Source organism: Trichomycterus rosablanca, chromosome 5 (assembly GCF_030014385.1).
Source record: "Trichomycterus rosablanca isolate fTriRos1 chromosome 5, fTriRos1.hap1, whole genome shotgun sequence".
NCBI classification, from domain to species: Eukaryota; Metazoa; Chordata; class Actinopteri; order Siluriformes; family Trichomycteridae; genus Trichomycterus; species Trichomycterus rosablanca.
In genome coordinates this window covers 37,956,407-37,977,400 of record NC_085992.1, presented here as the reverse complement: position 1 = coordinate 37,977,400, position 20,994 = coordinate 37,956,407, and the positions used below count along the sequence as shown (strand labels likewise).

At 38.3% G+C, this 20,994-nt stretch overlaps 1 protein-coding gene across 1 annotated transcript; it reads right to left on the bottom strand.

Annotated features, from left to right (window-relative positions):
* Window positions 1–1,785: 1,785 nt before the first annotated feature.
* LOC134314537 (cGMP-dependent protein kinase 2) lies at window positions 1,786–20,734 on the bottom strand. The gene is made up of 18 exons (XM_062995167.1): window positions 20,253–20,734; window positions 16,577–16,743; window positions 16,359–16,472; window positions 15,162–15,267; window positions 14,298–14,361; window positions 14,119–14,196; window positions 12,919–13,013; window positions 12,585–12,653; window positions 12,396–12,494; window positions 11,028–11,172; window positions 9,309–9,445; window positions 8,668–8,757; window positions 8,364–8,505; window positions 7,985–8,148; window positions 7,236–7,358; window positions 3,099–3,161; window positions 2,196–2,262; window positions 1,786–2,097 (listed from the first exon to the last, which is right to left on the bottom strand). Exons 1-18 carry the CDS (start codon window positions 20,732–20,734, stop codon window positions 2,002–2,004), a joined length of 2,301 nt encoding a protein of 766 aa, XP_062851237.1. The 3' UTR covers window positions 1,786–2,001.
* Between the last annotated feature and the right edge of the window lie 260 nt (window positions 20,735–20,994).

Below are 20,994 nucleotides of genomic sequence, written 5' to 3'. Positions count from 1 at the left end.
CTTAAGGTAGTTTAAAAGTGTCCCATCCCGTGTGATTATTTTCTACTTTTCTTAATTAAATTCAACGAACCTCTTTCTGGGCTTTTTGAGGCCTCATAAGTTAAAGACCATTGGTCTGAAATATGCTGTTGGTAGAAGACTCTGCATTGATTGTGTCTCCTGTAGTTGATCAGTAGAGGGCGTTGTTACTTAGTTATTGAGTTATTCCACGTCAGACACGTGGTTAAGAGAAAATGAATAAGACAGCAAGAATTTAGCATGTGCCAGGAAAAGTGTACAATACATATTATACAGCAAACATTACCCTTGTGGAAGAGATGTTTAGAGGAATCCCTCTTCCGTACAAAATAATGAAGAAACAGATTATGGTCTAGTTTGAAGAATGAATGTTTATTTTGCTTTAAAATCTAGCCATGGTTGCACATTGTAATACACCACAATCATGTAACAGAATGTAAAATCAAGAAAAACACACTAGCAGTTTAGTGTAAAACACTGATGTGAAACAATTACAATCTCAAGTAACAAACTCCATATTATATATACACACACACACAACATTCTCACCTAGTTTAGAACCAAGTTTAGAATACAGTCTTATTCATTTCCACAGATGATTAGTTGGTTTGCTGAAGCATATTCTATTATGAATATAAAGCTACAAATAAAGGGTTATTGAAAGCACACTGACATTAAGATTATGAGACATTGTGTACTGATGCAGAAACAAGAGATTGACTACACTGACCAGGTTCAAACTGCTTACTGGAGATCAGTGAAAAACCTCAACATTTATTAATTATTATATATAGCTGGAAAAGCATTCACTGAATGGATAACATGCCACCATTAAGGTAATTGTTGATTTGAAATTGTATTAAACTGAGATCAGAATGTCAAGTTAGTGGTCCTTTACTTAAAGCTTAGTAGAAAGTAAATGAAGCAATTATGCAAGACCCAAAGCACAAAGGTGAATCAACAAAAGAATGGTTGAAAATACGTAAAAAAAACCCCAGCAAAATTACTTGCAGAACACTCTTTTTCTCCTTCTTCTTCCTCGGCCTTTGTCCCATTCGTTTGCGGGGTCGGCTCTCGGTGGATCATGATCCGCATTGATTTGGCAAAATTTTTTACACTGGATGCCCTTCCTGACACAACCCTCCCTATTTTATCTGGGCTTGGGACCGGCACTACAATGCATTGGTTTGTGCATCTAGCGGCTAGGTATCTATAGGACAATTCAGTGTTTCCAATTAGCCTGGTGGCATATTTTTGGACTGTGGGAGGAAGCTGGAACACCCGGAGGAAACCCACGTGGACACGGGGAGAACATGCAAACTCCGCACAGAAAGGACCCAGACCGCCCCACCTGGGGATCGAACCCAGGACCTTCTTGCTGGGAGGCAACAGTGCTACCCACTAAGCCACCATGCCACCCAACACTCTTTTTCTCCTTATTTTTGTGGAAGTCATTATCCCTGCTTTTTTATTCCTGATTTTAATATTCCTTTGAATACTTTGAATGAACTATTAATGTGTGTTTTTATGTTCATAGTTTCAGCATGTGTTCGTCTATATGACTATATTTATGTTTTTAGTAATTTACTATTACTTAAGTAATGTAGATATGCAAGTATTCTAAAAGGTTTATAGACTTTTCATAGACTCTGACAAAACGCTCCTTATATGAAGATCTGGTTTCCATAAAAATGCATTCAGAAAAAATATATATAAATGAGTTTTTTATGTACAATACATAAAAACATTAAAAACCATTTGGCACTGAAGACTGTTAATGATAAAATTAGTAGTTTTTACATTTTATTTACAGAAGTCACTTTGTGTGTGTTATTTTAGAAAATGTTTAAGTTTAGAATAACATCTCAAATGCACATATTCTTCATTTACGCCGGACTGCTTCTTTTACTCTTCTTAGTTCAGGGTTCCTCCTGCATAAGCCAGACTGTCTTGTTAAAGGAACAGAATATTCTAAGAAGTTTCTCAGAAGTCTTTGTCCCAGCCTGAAAGTTCATCAGGAGGTTCCTCCAGCTCCGGGGGAAACATGTCAAAATAACTGTGATCCAGAGGCCCCTTCAGCTGGGTAGAGTACAATAAAATACAATTAAAAGGAAAGTTTATTACATTAAAAAGTGTGATGGCAAAACGATAAATTGTATAATAAGAGATGGCTTCACCTCTCTCTTCAGTGGAGATACCAGCTTGCACTGTCTCAGTCCTTCCCAGTTAAAGCCTTGAAACCACCTTAAAAAAAGAAGCATTAAAATTCAAATTTACAATTTGAAACTAATGCTTTTTTGAAATAAATGGGCACAAATTTCCACAGTGGAGGCTGTTGTAGTTGTGAACTAACCTATCTATCTATCTATCTATCTATCTATCTATCTATCTATCCATCCATCCATCCATCCATCCATCCATCCATCCATCCATCCATCCATCCATCCATCCATCCATCCATTCCACATTGTGGTGGCATATAAAAGCTTAGTGTCACAGAAATGTATGTCAAAATGTAGGAACCCAGCCTAAAACCCGATTCTATAGACCATTCATAACAAAATGGATTCCATATTATTGTAGTTACTGCTATTCTATATTTAGTGTAACATTCACACTGTTTAACATATAATGTATATAATCTATTATTATACAGAGCATCTATAATTCAGAAAGTAGTGTTCTGTTGGTTGCTAACGCATTAGTCAAGTGCGTCAGCATCACCCTGCCGTCTGCAGCTTCACTGTTCTGCTGAAGATGGCAACAGCTGTGTGGCTCATTCTCAACTCTAATTGTTCCCTCTGTGAATGTGCACTTGGTCTGCTTTTGACAATTATGCCAGATACAGGAGAAGGGTTCAGGTCTGTTACCTATTGTGTTATAAAAGACAAAGCAAACCTAAATCCAATTCAGTCCAAATGGTCTTTCTAGGACATTTGCATGTATATGCTCTGTTTTCATCAGATTTAACACTCAAGCAAAGCATAATGAGGCAGCAGATATGTAAAACAGTAAAGCAATCTAAAGACTAAAGATCTTGTGTCAACAAGCAAAATTTTGCTAGGTAGAACATGACCTACTTGTGTTTCTTGATGTCAATTATGCCATTTTTCTTATTGCCAAGCCTTTCTGCAGGATTTAGTCTAGAAAATACAAAGAAAAAAAAGATCAAATATATACAACAGAAAAAAATATATTGACATACATACACTGACCAGCCATAACATCACTGACATGGTGGTGTGTTAGTGTGTGTTGTGCTGGTATGAGTGGATCAGACACAGCAGCGCTGCTGGAGTTTTTAAATATCATGTCCTCTCACTGACCACTCTATTAGACTACCTAGTTGGTTCACCTTGTAGATGTAAAGTCAGAGACGATCACTCAATCTATTGCTGCTGTTTGAGCTGGTCATCTTCTAGACCTTCATCAGTGGTCAAAGGACGCTGCCCATGGGGCACTGTTGGCTGGCTGTTTTTGGTTGGTGGATTATTCTCAGTCCAGCAGGGACAGTGAGGTGTGTAAAAACTTTATCAGCGCTGCTGTGTCTGTTCCACTCATATCAGCACAACACACACTAACACACCACCACCATGTCAGTGTCACTGCTGTGCTGAGAATGACCCACCACCCAAATAATACCTACTCTGTGGTGGTCCTGGGAGAGTCCTGAATATTGAAGAACAGCATGAAAGGGGCAGAGAAACAGATGGACTACAGTCAGTAATTGTAGATCTACAAAGTGTTTCTATATGGCAAGTGGAGCTGATAAAATGGATAGTAAGTGTAGAAACAAGGAGGTGGTTTTAATGTTATGGCTGATTGTGTATAAGCAATACAAGCAATTTTGATAACATAGGGCAACATAATTTTGAGTTTATATGAAAGTCATCTATCTCTTTTGACAAATGTCCATGTGAGCTATTATTCAGCCCCCAGCCTCATTACTTAGTAAAAAAAATTTGTCTTGATACCCTCTAATAAACAATTTTGGTAAGTGCTAATGAGCTTCTGACACTTGTGGAATCAAGACTGCAGAAAAACTTCCTTACAATCAGTGACCCACCTACATACCTGACAACGAGGAAAGTATTCTTCTGGTCATAAGCTTGCCTTTCTTGCGCCAAACAAACCGCTGATTCATCCAAACGTTTTTATCTGTTACTCCATAAAACTATGTCCCAGAACTCTGCAGGCCCATCTAAATTCCTTCTGGTATATTCCAGTCTATCCTACTTGTGGTTTTTGGTCAAAATGGGCATATTGTACATCATGAAAGTCTGGCAATGAAGTCCTTGTTAAGCAATCTTGTTATGGACCCATTTGTTACAGCTGACAATAAAGTCATCCTGTAAGACTTGCTTGCTGTTATGATGAGAATAAATTTGTTTGCTGCTCTTTGCAACCTCCGGACAATACTTCCAAAAATTTCTTTAGAACATTCAAGGGAATCTTCTTATATCCACTGCCCTTTCTTTGCAGTTAAATGATTTCTTCTCTCATCTTTCGTGACAGCTACTTAGTTTTCTCCATGGTTGCAACACACCTGAACTCATCTCTAAATGATGTTTATATAACACATCACAGCTGAAGCAAAAAAAGGGTCGTTATTGAGCTCCCAATGGTTTCATCATCTACAAAGGCTCTCTACAAAATGTTAATTAGATTGTTTTTTGTTTGGTGATTTTACATTATTTAAAATATAGATTTTGTTGGGATTTTAAAACACCTCAGTTTCAATGCTGGAAAGGAATATTGTTTTTTAATATGTATTTGTTTTTTTCTGGATTTCCCCCCTCTATGTTCTTAAGTCAAAATGTTCGTAAATAGAATGAATCCGTGCCAGACCTCCCAAACCACCCCCTTACCTAACCTTTCTAATGTCTTAAATGGTCTTTTTTGTTATAAATACAAGTATATTTACCCTTAAATCTTAAATGATAGAATAGACATTACTGAAATAAACAATAATAAACAACAATACACAGTAGTACTGTACATAAAACACACATCACATTTCGTGTACGTGTGCTGCACCATACACCATAATACATTTCCTTCTTTTTTATAAAATGTATCTACTAGAAACAACAATAACTCATATTTCTCTATTATTTCCTTCTTTATTTCAATAGCGTTGTATTTTGTAGGTGTAATCTCACGAAAGAATAACTTCCTCCTCTCTTACTCACTGTCCCATCTGTCTGATACACAGTGACAGCTACTGGCAGGAATAATTATACAACAACAAAAAACGCTTTCTCTGCAACCTCTCTGGGGACATTTTAATATAGAATTTTACAAAATATAAAGAAAACACCGGAAAAACACCGTTCGCTGTCCGAATGTTCGCTCACTGTATATACAGTGTATCACAAAAGTGAGTACACCCTCACATTTCTGCAAATATTTCATTATATCTTTTCATGGGACGACACTATAGACATGAAACTTGGATATAACTTAGAGTAGTCAGTGTACAACTTGTATAGCAGTGTAGATTTACTGTCTTCTGAAAATAACTCAACACACAGCCATTAATGTCTAAATAGCTGGCAACATAAGTGAGTACACCCCACAGTGAACATGTCCAAATTGTGCCCAAATGTGTCGTTGTCCCTCCCTGGTGTCATGTGTCAAGGTCCCAGGTGTAAATGGGGAGCAGGGCTGTTAAATTTGGTGTTTTGGGTACAATTCTCTCATACTGGCCACTGGATATTCAACATGGCACCTCATGGCAAAGAACTCTCTGAGGATGTGAGAAATAGAATTGTTGCTCTCCACAAAGATGGCCTGGTCTATAAGAAGATTGCTAACACCCTGAAACTGAGCTACAGCATGGTGGCCAAGGTCATACAGCGGTTTTCCAGGACAGGTTCCACTCGGAACAGGCTTCGCCAGGGTCGACCAAAGAAGTTGAGTCCACGTGTTCGGCGTCATATCCAGAGGTTGGCTTTAAAAAATAGACACATGAGTGCTGCCAGCATTGCTGCAGAGGTTGAAGACGTGGGAGGTCAGCCTGTCAGTGCTCAGACCATACACCGCACACTGCATCAACTCGGTCTGCATGGTCGTCATCCCAGAAGGAAGCTGACGCACAAGAAAGCCCGCAAACAGTTTGCTGAAAACAAGCAGTCCAAGAACATGGATTACTGGAATGCCCTGTGGTCTGACGAGACCAAGATAAACTTGTTTGGCTCAGATGGTGTCCAGCATGTGTGGTGGCGCCCTGGTGAGAAGTGCCAAGACAACTGTATCTTGCCTACAGTCAAGCATGGTGGTGGTAGCATCATGGTCTTGGGCTGCATGAGTGTTGCTGGCACTGGGGAGCTGCAGTTCATTGAGGGAAACATGAATTCCAACATGTACTGTAACATTCTGAAACAGAGCATGATCCCCTCCCTTCCCTCCCCCGTTTTCCAACATGATAACGACCCCAAACACAACCTCCAAGATGACAACTGCCTTGCTGAGGAAGCTGAAGGTAAAGGTGATGGACTAAACCCAATTGAGCACCCTCAATTGTGGCACATCCTCAAGTGGAAGGTGGAGGAGTTCAAGGTGTCGAACATCCACCAGCTCCGTGATGTCATCATGGAGGAGTGGAAGAGGATTCCAGTAGCAACCTGTGCAGCTCTGGTGAATTCCATGCCCAGGAGGGTTAAGGCAGTGCTGGATAATAATGGTGGTCACACAAAATATTGACACTTTGGGCACAATTTGGACATGTTCACTGTGGGGTGTACTCACTTATGTTGCCAGCTATTTAGACATTAATGGCTGTGTGTTGAGTTATTTTCAGAAGACAGTAAATCTACACTGCTATACAAGTTGTACACTGACTACTCTAAGTTATATCCAAGTTACATGTCTATAGTGTTGTCCCATGAAAAGATATAATAAAATATTTGCAGAAATGTGAGGGGTGTACTCACTTTTGTGATACACTGTATATATATGTAGAGAGAGAGATGGCCGGAGTCAACTTGTTCGTGACGTCACGTGTTTCGCGTATTTCGGTTCGTAACCCGAAATTTGTTCATACGTTAAACTGAAAAAGATCGCTCGTAACCCAAAATGTTCATATGGTAAATCGTTCGTAACTCAAGGGTCTACTGTAATCTAATAAGTGTGATTGTGTTAACTAGACTTAAATTGACTTGAGTGAACTTATCAATCATGGACAATACCGCTTCATCCATGGCAGGATAACTTACTTGCAGAGTCTCCTTATCAGGTCCTCTGGGCGCTTGCTAATCCTTCTGGGAAAATCTACCTTTTCTATGCCGTGCAGCACCATTGTGTAGATCTTAATAGGATCAGATCCTGAGAAAGGAGGGCTGAAGGAAAAGGAGAAGGAATTACACATTATTAATTCTAATCTGCTCTGGTTCATAGATTATGGTCAGAACACTGGCCTTACCTATGCTGTGTGGCTTTAGATTTATAATTTGTTTCAAATGCTTCAATAACATATTACTGTTTTTTTTTGCATCTCCATATTGCACTGTAACATGGCAGCTGCTACATGAGTTCGGCAGTGTGCCACGTTAAGAGTCATTAACAATTGCAAAAGAGATGACCAGTTTAATAAAAAAAAACTAAATAACAAATAAACTACAGAAAACATGGAGAGAGTGGTTAGAACAGGGATAGCACAGAAGTAAGAAATGGAACACAAAAAGAACCATCAAAACCTGTCTGGCAAACAAGGCAGCACAGAGAGACACAAGGCACACATGATTGCCAATTAAGAGAGATTGACAGATCACACACTGCACCTGGGTCCAGAATCAGTTTGGTGTTGAGTCAGCTTTACGGCCCCTCCCCATCACATTTTTACACAATTTCTTATTAATTAACAAAATACTTTGTCATATCCATAATATTTCTAAATGTCTTGTTGGTAATCTTTAAAACCATGCTCAGGGTAAGAGCCATTTCTGTTCCTTGGTAGAATGCTTACCTGCCCATGAGAAGTTCAAAAATAAGGATCCCTAATGACCAGCAATCAGCTCCAAAGTCATGACCCTTATTCATGATGACCTCCGGAGCAACATATTCTGGAGTACCACAGAATGTCCACGTTTTCTTCCCCAAACCAATTCTCTTAGCAAAACCAAAATCAGTCTAAAGAAGCACAAACAGACAAAAAAGAAAAAAATCTAATTCAATTTGCAATTTAATATTAATTTCCATAGTTTTGTGATGAGATGTTTACCAAGCCTATAAGCAGGTGTCTACATACTTTAAACAAAAATGTCCACAAATTTGGTATTCAAACCAAACCAAGGACATGCAATCTTCCATAAATAAAAAAGAGGAAAAAGTAAATGTAAAGATACCATTTTAACGTAGCCTTCCGAATCCAGAAGTAGATTCTCTGGTTTAAGGTCTCGGTAAACAACACCCTGTCCATGTAGGTAATCAAAGGCCTCCAATACACAACCAATACAGAATCTTGCAGTGGCTTCCTCAAAGAAACCCCTTAATCCAAGTAAACATTAAAAAACATAATGAATAAAAAAGTAATTATGGTGGTTCACAATATTACTCAATTACCAGTAGATCAGTTATGTTTTTGTCAGACTGTTAGTAAACTATTGGCAACAATGGGTCAAACGGAGTCCTAAAATAACCTACACTCACATGTCCCTTAGTATGCTCCACAACTCTCCACCAAGACAGACCTCAAGCAGCATGTACACATATTTACTATCCCGGAATGTCCGGAACAATCTGAAAAACAAAAAAGGTTTTTGTGAATCATAGCTGATGTAATGTAGCAGCACACAGTAAAATAACCACTTTGTTTTAAAAGTTCAGCAAGAGGGTAGCAAATATCTAGCTTGAGTAAACTCTCGCTCAAGAGTAAATAACATTCTTCAGGTTGTTTCTTAGCAGCTTCTCAGAGTGTCTTTCAGCCTTATTTGCTATCTCAAACACATAAATGTACTTTGGGGCATTTTTTGGCCGTTCGTTGTCCTAAAAGATTACAGCAGGTGGTGTGCTGTGTGGTCAGTGGCATTTTGTAACCTTTCTAGAAACTGTTTCTAACATCCCACGTAAATCAGCCTCATCGACTAATAGAATTCAATGTTTAGAATATTAATGCTGTTATGAAACACCATTCACTTAATTAAAGTCTCAACAGCAAATAAAGAGACAAAATAAGTGCAATTATTACAGCGCTGAGAAATAAATCAAGTGCTTTTGACCTAATATAATTATAAGCAAAACAATAAAGAAAATATTTTAAAGCAAGCATTAGTAAAGATAACTAAACCAACTTGACTATAAAGTGGCAGTTAGTTTGTAGCAGGATGTTCTTCTCTGAGTAGATATGGTCTTGTTGCCTGGTGTCCACAATGTGCTTCTTCTTAATGCACTTCAAAGCAAAAGCTGTATCTTCATCTTTAAGCTTTACCTGAAACACATTATGGAAAACATTAACATTAATGCAGTTCTATCTCAATCACAAGTTAATAAACAAATCTAAATTTTACCCTGATTTAATAAGATCCCAAATAATATTTTGTCCCACAGATTCCATGAGTTATTATGTGGTGGTCAATTTACCAAAGACCATTGCAAAAATAATAACATACAAACAATGTGTAAAACAGTATAAAATGTGTGTTTTTTGTATTTATCTCTTGTAAACCGTAATTACATTACATTAAACAGAGCAGACTGTCAGAAGCTGGAATGTGGACTGGCTGCTCCTAATTACTTGTATAAACGAGTGTGCATGAATAGTTAAGTCTGTTATGCCCAGTGATGGATTGGTACCCTGTTCTGGTTGTACTGACCCAACCCAGGACCCATTGGAACTCTGAACCCAGAATTCAGCAGTTACTAAAGATGAATACATTTTGGTTTAATGTACTTGTGTGATGTGTTTTAATCAATATGATTTAATAAAATACATGACAATAAATTATTATATTTCTTTGCTAAATGTATGATGTGTGGCCTGAGATATTAAAAAAAGTATATGAACATGAGGACATTTAAGGCAGATCCCACACAGGCACAGAATGCCCTTCTGGCAGAAGCAGAACAAAACATGTGATGGCAAGACTCAAAGTATGCAACACACCAAAAAACCCAGAATAAACTTGACCGGTGATGTGCTTGTGTCAAAACAATGCAATGGGAATCTCGACCAACAAAAATCAATTTGGTAGCATAAACTGGAGGTGCATGGTCTACCATTGAAAGAAACACAGTTATTCCCATGCTTGAAACAAACACTGTGACATCACATTCTATTCTATGGTCTATTTGTTCTCGAATTATATTGCAGATAAAATGAATTTTTGCAAAGCTCTAGTATTACACAGCATTTTCTGCTAATAAAAGTAGCCAAAGGACTGTCCCCACTTAAAACTGACCAAAAAACTTTATAGAAAACAGTTCCATGTCTAAAATGTTGTTTTGACACACTGCTATGTGACTTTAAAAACTAGCAAATAGTTAATGACTATTAATGGATATTCAGAGTCACTAAACAGCTGGCTTTAAGCCACTTCTAAACAAGAAAACCCTGGATTCTTGTGTTTAAATTATCTTAAATTATCTGTCTCAAATCGTCCTTTTATTACTAAGATCATTGACTACTGTATTGGTCTCTTAACTGGACTTCCCAAAAAAACATTAAACAGCTGCAGCTCATTCAGAATACTGCTGCTAGAGTTTTGACCAGGAGAACTTAGCATATCACTCCAGTTCAAAAATCTTTATACTGGCTTCCAGTTACATACTATAGAATAGATTTTACAGTGCTGTTACTAGACTATAAATCATTGAATGATTTAGGTCCAGAACACATCTTGGATATGTTTAAAGAATATAAACTGAGTAGGTCTCTTGGATCTGTGGACTCAGGTCAGCTAGTAGAGCCCTGAGTCAGAAGAAATTGAAGCCACATGCACCTGTAGCTGTTATACTACCAGATCTTAGATATGCTCCAAATGTAGCCAGCTTTTTAACTAGTAAGGGCTTACCAGCTCCACTCGGCCGAAGCCTCCCATGCCCAACGTTGCCACAATGTGCAGCTCATGCAGAAAGGAGCTATTGGACAGATGTGCAGCTTTCTCTCGCAGAATACGCAGTTCAGTTGCCTCTGGTCCACATATTGGGGATTGGGTTCTGCAGTGCCACAACACACATACGTATCTTACAAAAGTAATCTTACTCGTGCAATATAATAAAATAAATATATAATAAGCACAATGTTTTGACAGAGTGGTATAACAATAAGATTTGGTTGACTTGCCCAATTCGACAGTACTAACATGCAAGCCCAATTTTCTATAATTTAAAACAGTTGGTCCAACATTGCAGAGCAGACCTGAACCTGACCTACATTTTAAAAACTACTTTTTCTGCAACACATTTCCACTTACTAAATTAATAAATATATTAAATAATGTTTTTGTTTGCTATTTTAATAACAAAAATAAAAGAAGCTGTTTGCTCTCCTTGTTGTCCGAAAAATGAAATAAACTGAAAGATGCTGTTTCTTACTGCACCATATTACAATAAAAATAGTATAAGTACTGTTCTGACACATTATATATGTAGAATGACCCCCTAAATTTAGTATAAAACAGTAAAAGCTGGATATACTGTGACTAACAAACTGATGTTATCCCTATTTTTAACAATAATTTTAGCCAGAAAACAAATTATATAGTGTTGGCAAATAGAACTGACTGGTGTAGTTTAGATTCAACCAGTTCTATACTACAAAATCATTTCTGCTCCTGCTTAGTCTAAACCAGCACACCTTGTCCTAAATAAACTACAGTGTCTATTGTTTTTATTCAAATGAGAAATGTTTCATAAGAGGATCAAATTATAGACTGTATGACAAGTTGAATAAATATGGCTAAACAGACATTAATTTGGGCTTGATAACATGATAAGAAGTTCAGCTCTTTATGTAATGACAGTGTTTATTAGTTATTTTATTTGCATAGGCACAAAAGAGCCTCATATTTTAAGAAGAAAATGAAAAAACACAGATCCCCATTCTGATTAATCCTTAACATTATGCTAGTTTATCACATTTGCAATAAAGCTTTACTATATTAATAATTATACAGTTTGTAATTATTTTTAAACATATTTCTTACTATAATAACAAAAATCTGATTGTACATTATATTTCACAATATAAACTCAGATTTGAGTTGATTTCTGATGGTTCTAATCTACATTGGAGGTAAATCTGAATCAGTACTGGGATTTGAAAAACTTAAAACTAAAAATAGAAAAGTGGAACACGGCATGCCTAAAATAGCTTGCGAGCAAAATCTCTCAAAAGCAAGATCCTACTGGACTTGAGTATTTGTTAATATGGTTCTTACACAGCATTTCTCCTCTCATCACTTAAAGACAGCTGCTCCACATATTCATGTAGGTACGCCTGCAGCTCCTCATAGGTCCCCACCATCTGATTAAAGGTACTGTGGGAGGTCATTGGATAATATTAGGTGACTGTACCATTTTAGTTCTGTATGTTAAGGCTATATATGCTACCAACTTAAAAGACTTACTCTCTGTCTACTACCAAACACTGCGTGTCATTCTCCTTTGCAACAATGTTAGCTGAGCGAACATCCTCACTAAAAGACAAAGTCAAATGCATAAAAATCCCTTGCATCCTCATAAACAACTAAACAATTATAACTTTTTCATATTGCCCACGTAAGATGGTAAGACAATGGCACAGTGTGAATTCACAGATGACTTGCATTCTGCCACCCACATGCTTTCACAGAGCAGCACTCAGACAACCCTTAACCATGGCAAACAGCAAGCAAACACACAAACTCCCAAACAATTTAAAAGAAATCGACACACTCAGTATGTTTAAGTGAATGTGCAAACCTTATGAGGGCTTTTTCACCAAAGTAATCTCCCACCCCCAGTGTCTTGATCTCCTGAGGCTCAGGTGAGCCCTCTGTGGTCTGGGTAACTAAAACCTGTGGTAAATATACATTACTAAAAATACATATACACAATGATGGCAAAATACTGTATCTCAAATAAGCAATATATAAATATATTAATGCTATAATAAAATACATGACTTAAAGAAAAATGAATCATTAATGACTAGGATATTTTAAAAAGTGCTATGTCAAGGGATAGGAATATACAATCTCTAGTCAGTAGTCTGTCTAGTCATCAGTAGTCTATCATTTGGACAGATAAGGCAAACAGATGTGTAGCACTAATGCCAAGTTCACACTACATGACTTTCCAAGTCGTCAGATCGCTGTACAGTTCACACTACACAACTGGATCTCTTGCAATCGGGAGTCTTTGCTTTGGCTTTCACACTACACGACTGATCGGCGATAGTGGGTTTCACACTACACGATCTATCACCAATTGAAATCGCAGACGAGCTTCTCTTGTCTCCCAGACTACGTTTTGTCACGAAAACAAATGCAAGAGGTGTGCGCTGATGTGCAGCGTAAAATCAAGGCGAAAAAATCAATGAACCTGAGTGGATTTGCGAACAGCATGGATTGTTCTGTAGTGAGTTGGAGGTTACTAAATATTTTTTGCAATGCAACGTTGGTGTTATGTTTTGTAGAGAACGATAAGGTGAGAAATACTGTAAAACTTGTGTGTGTGCCGAAGTATTCTGATATAATAATATATTCTGTCCCACCTTTTTACAACTTCTCCCGTGCGTTTCCCCCCCACACCATGTCTTGCGTTCTCATTGGCTGTTCGACATAGCACTCATTGCCAGTTGGGCAACTCAGATCCAGATAAGCTAGATATCTCGCTTCGGTCGCAACGAGCCGCTCGGAACGAGTTGTCGAGTAGTTCACACATAGCAATTGAGAGCCGAGTTTTGATCGCCGAGCAAACGCTAAGTTGCTCCCGAGCTGGGAAATCAAGCGAGCGAAAATCAGGGCAAAAATCGTGTAGTGTGAACTAGGCATAATGTGTAGTGTATGTCTGTCAGAAATCTAATTATGTATATTATCACAAAAGCTTACTGTAACTATTACTCATGGTAGTGGAGGGGTCATAAGTGAAATATGCACCTTGTTTTTGTTAAGATCTTACCTCTCCTTTAGCTATGATGAAGAAAGTGTTTCCTTCCTCACCTTCACGAATAATGTACTCCCCTTTGTCAAAAAAATCCTATAAGCATAAACCAGAACCAACCATTCCAATAAAACCACTAACACACATAAAACAGACATAAAACAGTTCAAAATTATATAAAATATTTACAAACTTACAATTTCTAGACAGTCAACAATTCGGGCAAGCTTTTCCTCAGGCAGGTCCTTTAATAAAGACACACTGAAAAAAAATTGCTTAGATTTAGATAAACATAATGCCACAAACCATAATATGACATCTTTTATGAAATCTAATGACATGGTTTTCAATATCAGTGTCTGTACACAGTGCCTTCAAAAAGTTCATTTCACAAAACCTTTTTGTCACAGCCTGGTATTTATGGTATTATAAATTTAAAACTCATTTCTAGAAATCTTTTACTAGAAATTGAATTATTTATTTATTGTAATAATTCAATGTCCAATCTCATTTTCTTGAAAAAGACTATGAATAAAAATGATCTGCCAGAAAGAATGGGATAAACTGCCTAAATCTAGATGTACAAAGCCTGTGGAGATGTATTCAAGAAGACCTGCAGCTGGAATTGCTGCTGAACGGGAATCTACAACGTACTGAATAAGGGGTCTAAATGCTTTTGTAAATAAAAGATTTATTTTTTTAAATACTCTATCCTTGATAATTATGGGTGATAAGGTGTAGATTAATCAATCATATTCATTCAAATTCAAATCCACAACACAATAAAGTGTGCTAGTGTGAAAGTACTGTCTGAATCCAAAGTATATTTGTTAAATGGCTTCAGCATGTCTAATTTGAGATTGTGTACACTGTTTATGAACGAAAGACAATTGTTTAAATATTACAATATCAAAAATGAGCAATCTAGACAATGAAATATAAAACAGTTTAGGGGCTGAATACTTTTAAAGGCAGGTGAAAGGTCCACAGTGTGTGTTTAGTATTCGATGTAACAGCAATAAACATGCAGAGGTGAGAATATATTTGTTATGTAATTGCACCTTCTCAGAAAGCTGAAGTACTCTGCATGTCTGGCCTGAGTTGATTTCATCATGATGCTCTGAAACGTCTGTCGGTCCAGAGCCCAGATGTGGGACTCAGTTACAGCTAATAAAACAGATTATACCCAGAGAAAAACAATTCCATTTGTTAGGCAGATTGTTATAAGAATTCATTTCTTGATACCAAGAATCACAACAAAATGTCAAGCACATAATAATCTGGCTGATAAGTAAATATACCATACAGGCTTGTTAGACCCATGATTAGGCAGCTGAGTGCAGAACAGTACAATGATTTAACCTTTGATCTACAATTGTATCATGTTTAAATTAAGACACAAAAGTAAATTCATAATGTAGTTGGTTGTTATATAAAGAACAGTTTTAAAAGTACACACAAACACATGATTAGTTATGTCCAAGGGGAAAGTTGCCAAGGCCTCACAACTGGCACCCTGTCCAGGGTTTTCCTGACTGACCAGGATAAAGCGGTTCATGAAAATGAAATGAAAAATCACCCAGATATTTATCAGTGCTTTATGGACATTAGTGTTTGATGGATTAAATAGGCACTTAAACATTTAAGCAAAAATGCAAGGTACATTTTAAACCAAATCCAAAACCTTCTGGGGGTACCAGGGGTCCCATCTTTTTGGTGAAGGGAGCATAATGGTTTGGGCTCTTCGAGTGTCAAACACCTTTAACATATTAGGATGTTTTTAAAAAATGTTTTACATTGGTCAAGTCAGAGTCCAAATATTGGCCAATAATAGAATGCTACAGAAAGTGTTATTCCTACTGTTGTGTAAGTTCGATTAGTACCCACATAAGTACTTTTTATATTTCAGATAAGGGAGCTTCTACCAGTAAATAAATATAAGGATTTCATGGACTGTAAATGAATAATCATTAAAGACTATAAAATGACATTTGTTAGTGTGTTTTAGTTCAGGCACATATTTGGAACAGTGGTAGCCTAGTGGGTAGAGCTGTGGTATACTACATTGACTGCATTGAGCTACATTGAGCTACATTGTACTGTAAACATGTTAATATGACAAATAAAAGCTTTCCATCTGCCCTAAAATATCCTTATTATACCATGAATAAAGAGATAAGACAACATTTCAATGTAGAAAGTCATTCAAAGTATAATTTAATTCTTGTGACTGTACATTTCCTGAGACACATGCTTACCTTTAACAGTTGCAGTCCTTTTGCAGTTGTAGAGTATAGCCAACTCGCCAAAAGCTGTCCCAGGCCGCATCTGACCCAGGAGCTTCCCATTTTGCATGACCTGCAGCAAGCCCTCTGTACACCGACCCATGACCACAGAATTCCAGAATGTATATCATTAAAAAAATTATTTCGTTAGAATTTACCATAAAAAATGCTGCTAGATTTAACAGGCAGACCTGCAATCACATAGAGGTAATTTCCAGGTTCCCCCTCTTGAATAACCATCTGGTTGGAAGTGAAGATTTTCTCATACATGTAGTCCACCATGTCTCGTATGTGCTGGGGCTCCAGCTTCTTCAAAAAGTCATTGTTCATGATAGCCTCATTTATCAGTTTCTTTGTGCTGACGACACAAAGAAATACATGGTAATGTTTACAAGTGTGATTTTACCTTTTTAATATCTGTTAGCAATTTATTGTAATCAATCAACAGAAATCAATTAAATCACATTTACACTGTTATCGTAGCCTTTATTCTTTTATTTTATATCTTTAATAAAACCCTGCTTTCCTGACAACAGATTTTGCTAATGATGTTGCTAAAAGTTGTTCAACATTTTTAGACTACTTTAAAATCATTTAGATTTTTTGCATAAGCATTCATTCATTGTCTGTTTTACCACTGCTTTATCCTGGTCAGGGTCATTGTGGGTCAGATTCATTGGGCGAAAGTCAGGAAACACCCCGGACTGGTTGCTAGTCCATCACAGACACATGGACACACTCACACTAGGGGCAATTTCTAGTAGCTCCAATTGGCCTGATTGCATGTACAGTGTATCACAAAAGTGAGTACACCCCTCACATTTCTGCAAATATTTCATTATATCTTTTCATGGGACAACACTATATACATGAAACTTGGATATAACTTAGAGTAGTCAGTGTACAACTTGTATAGCAGTGTAGATTTACTGTCTTCTGAAAATAACTCAACACAGCCATTAATGTCTAAATGGCTGGCAACATAAGTGAGTACACCCCACAGTGAACATGTCCAAATTGTGCCCAAAGTGTCAATATTTTGTGTGACCACCATTATTATCCAGCACTGCCTTAACCCTCCTGGGCATGGAATTCACCAGAGCTGCACAGGTTGCTACTGGAATCCTCTTCCACTCCTCCATGATGACATCACGGAGCTGGTGGATGTTAGACACCTTGAACTCCTCCACCTTCCACTTGAGGATGCGCCACAGGTGCTCAATTGGGTTTAGTCCATCACCTTTACCTTCAGCTTCCTCAGCAAGGCAGTTGTCATCTTGGAGGTTGTGTTTGGAGTCGTTATCCTGTTGGAAAACTGCCATGAGGCCCAGTTTTCGAAGGGAGGGGATCATGCTCTGTTTCAGAATGTCACAGTACATGTTGAAATTCATGTTTCCCTCAATGAACTGCAGCTCCCCAGTGCCAGCAACACTCATGCAGCCCAAGACCATGATGCTACCACCACCATGCTTGACTGTAGGCAAGATACAGTTGTCTTGGTACTTCTCACCAGGGCGCCGCCACACATGCTGGACACCATCTGAGCCAAACAAGTTTATCTTGGTCTCGTCAGACCACAGGGCATTCCAGTAATCCATGTTCTTGGACTGCTTGTCTTCAGCAAACTGTTTGCTGGCTTTCTTGTGCGTCAGCTTCCTTCTGGGATGACGACCATGCAGACCGAGTTGATGCAGTGTGCGGCGTATGGTCTGAGCACTGACAGGCTGACCTCCCACGTCTTCAACCTCTGCAGCAATGCTGGCAGCACTCATGTGTCTATTTTTTAAAGCCAACCTCTGGATATGACGCCGAACACGTGGACTCAACTTCTTTGGTCGACCCTGGCGAAGCCTGTTCCGAGTGGAACCTGTCCTGGAAAACCGCTGTATGACCTTGGCCACCATGCTGTAGCTCAGTTTCAGGGTGTTAGCAATCTTCTTATAGCCCAGGCCATCTTTGTGGAGAGCAACAATTCTATTTCTCACATCCTCAGAGAGTTATTTGCCATGAGGTGCCATGTTGAATATCCAGTGGCCAGTATGAGAGAATTGTACCCAAAACACCAAATTTAACAGCCCTGCTCCCCATTTACACCTGGGACCTTGACACATGACACCAGGGAGGGACAACGACACATTTGGGCACAATTTGGACATGTTCACTGTGGGGTGTACTCACTTATGTTGCCAGCTATTTAGACATTAATGGCTGTGTGTTGAGTTATTTTCAGAAGACAGTAAATCTACACTGCTATACAAGCTGTACACTGACTACTCTAAGTTATATCCAAGTTTCATGTCTATAGTGTTGTCCCATGAAAAGATATAATGAAATATTTGCAGAAATGTGAGGGGTGTACTCACTTTTGTGATACACTGTATTTGGACTTGTGGGGAGAAACCGAAGCTCCCGGAGGAAACCCACAGGGAGAACATGCAAACTCCATACAGAAAGGACCCTGGCTGCCCGAACCAGGCCCTTTTTGCTGTTTGTTTATTGTTTATTAGGATTTTAACGTCATGTTTTACACTTTGGTTACATTCATGACAGGAACGGTAGTCATGGACAATTTAGTATCTTCAATTCACCTCACTTGCATGTCTTTGGACTGTGGGGGGAATCCGGAGCACCCGGAGTAAACCCACACAGACGAGGGGAGAACATGCAAACTCCACACAGAAAGGACCCAGACCGCCCCACCTGGGGATCGAACCCAGGTCGCCCCCTTTTTGCTGTGAGGCGACAGCGCTACCCACTGCGTCACAGTGCCTCCCTGCATAAGGATCTTTTTGTAACCATTCTGTTACTGAATTGTAAGTTTTGAGTCTTTTGAAATTTGTTGATGGAAATTTGAAAAGATTGATGCCTTTATAACTGCAAAATGTCCAGTACCTAAGGCAGCAAATTCTAGCCCAGAATCCTAATGTTCACAGTCTGGATGAAGATTTGGTGTTGTCTTTGTATACACAGTGTTGTATAATTTTGCAATAAATCAATTTTATCATCTTTGTACATAATATTGTCACAGGCATTTTGAATAACTTGTGTTCTTGCACGCTTAAAATGCTGAGTGGCGAGTTTCCTAATGCTGTCTATTTACACAATTCTGCTGACTGTTTTTCTGGAAGTAAATACATAACCCAGATTTTAGGTAATTCTATAGACTTTTGCAGGTATTTTGCTGCTACCCTTTTATTTCTTTTTATCTCCTTCAGCATAATACACTGTATTACTGGTGTATTGGAAGATATCCACTCAACCACTAAATAAATGAAAATAAAATACTTTTTTCCCCATTTGTAAACAGTTTGCACTGATGAACAGTAGCCATTTGTAGCCATTTGATTCTCAACCTGTTCTATTTAGTGTTGGGCAGTAAAAGCTTTTTTAATTTCTATTGTCTCTTTAATTTGTTTTCTCACCACTGTACTGTACCACCATAATTGTGTTTTAAAGGAATATTAATAATAAAGATAGACTTCCCAAAATCATATGTTGGTGCTCTGTATGTTTACAGTGAACTGATGTTTCTCTTTAACATGTATCCTCTCATTACCACATCTAAAAGAACAGGATCTCTCTATTAGCCTAAAATGGAACTTATGAATGAATTAGAAGCGAGATTCGTACAGCCTGCTTAATGAAAACAGTAATGATTCTGTCCATGAATACAGATGGCCTGCCCTTTGTGTTCTTCAGCCTCTCCATCCCCCCTTATAGTGGGTTATGGTAATTAATGCCTTTTTGAGCTTAATCTAGAAGCAAGACACAGAAAAGACTTTTCCTGTTTCTCCTCTTAAAATAGTTAGCACCTTGTGTAATGGTTTTGTACAGAAACGTATACATGTGCTTTCCATGCACACTTACCCAGAATCTTTGCGGATGCGTGCTTTCTCTGTGGATACATGATGGGCCCTGTGGCCACTGTAAAACTTTCCAGATGTAGGCTCAGCTGAAACCCCCTCCTTGGCTTTGAGACGGCGATGCACCTCAATGGCCACTTTGTGGAATCGGGTTGATCCCTGATTGATGACACTGAGCAGCCTGCGACTGTGCCTTACTGGTGGAGAACAGCCCAGGTTATTGTAGCCAATGGCATCCTTGAGCTTGTCGATCTGGGACACTTTGGCCTCAAGCTCTCTTTGTAGATTCTGTAGCTGCAGCTCCTGAGCTCGAAGCTCATGGTCTCGCCGGGTCAGCTCCTCCTCGAGCCAGGCAATCCTTAACCTCAGCTGTTCAGATGACTCCCACACTGATGTCTCTTTAATGCCCGTGGTCAAGCATGTTTCATCCTGCCGAGGGGCTTTGATCGAACCATTCCCCATGGCCAGAATGTTACTTGGCACCATAGAGAAGCTTTTGGTCTGCAGATTAGCTCACGGTGTGGCTACTGACATCTGTCCAACCAGATACATCCTCTTGAATTGGCTTTCACAATCACGTAGGCCTATTAGAAAATACACATAAAACACAATAAACAAATTCTTAAACAAATTCTGTTGTTCGGGTTAAAAATTATCCTGTGATTTTACTGTACTCAGTTATTTTACAGTATGTGTGCACTTATTAAAAATGTCTACAAATTAAAAAATAGTTAGCTTTTGTAGCA

What these genes read in the sequence shown, in the direction of transcription:
- LOC134314537 (XM_062995167.1), bottom strand. Translation starts at nt 20,734, where the DNA reads ATGGTGCCAAGTAACATTCTGGCCATGGGGAATGGTTCGATCAAAGCC. An exon ending in TTACCTCTATGTGATTGCAG is followed by an intron (nt 16,473 to 16,576) that starts GTCTGCCTGTTA and finishes GTCGGTGTACAG; the next exon opens with AGGGCTTGCTGCAGGTCATG. An exon ending in GCTTCGGCCGAGTGGAGCTG is followed by an intron (nt 9,446 to 11,027) that starts GTAAGCCCTTAC and finishes AATGTGTTTCAG; the next exon opens with GTAAAGCTTAAAGATGAAGA.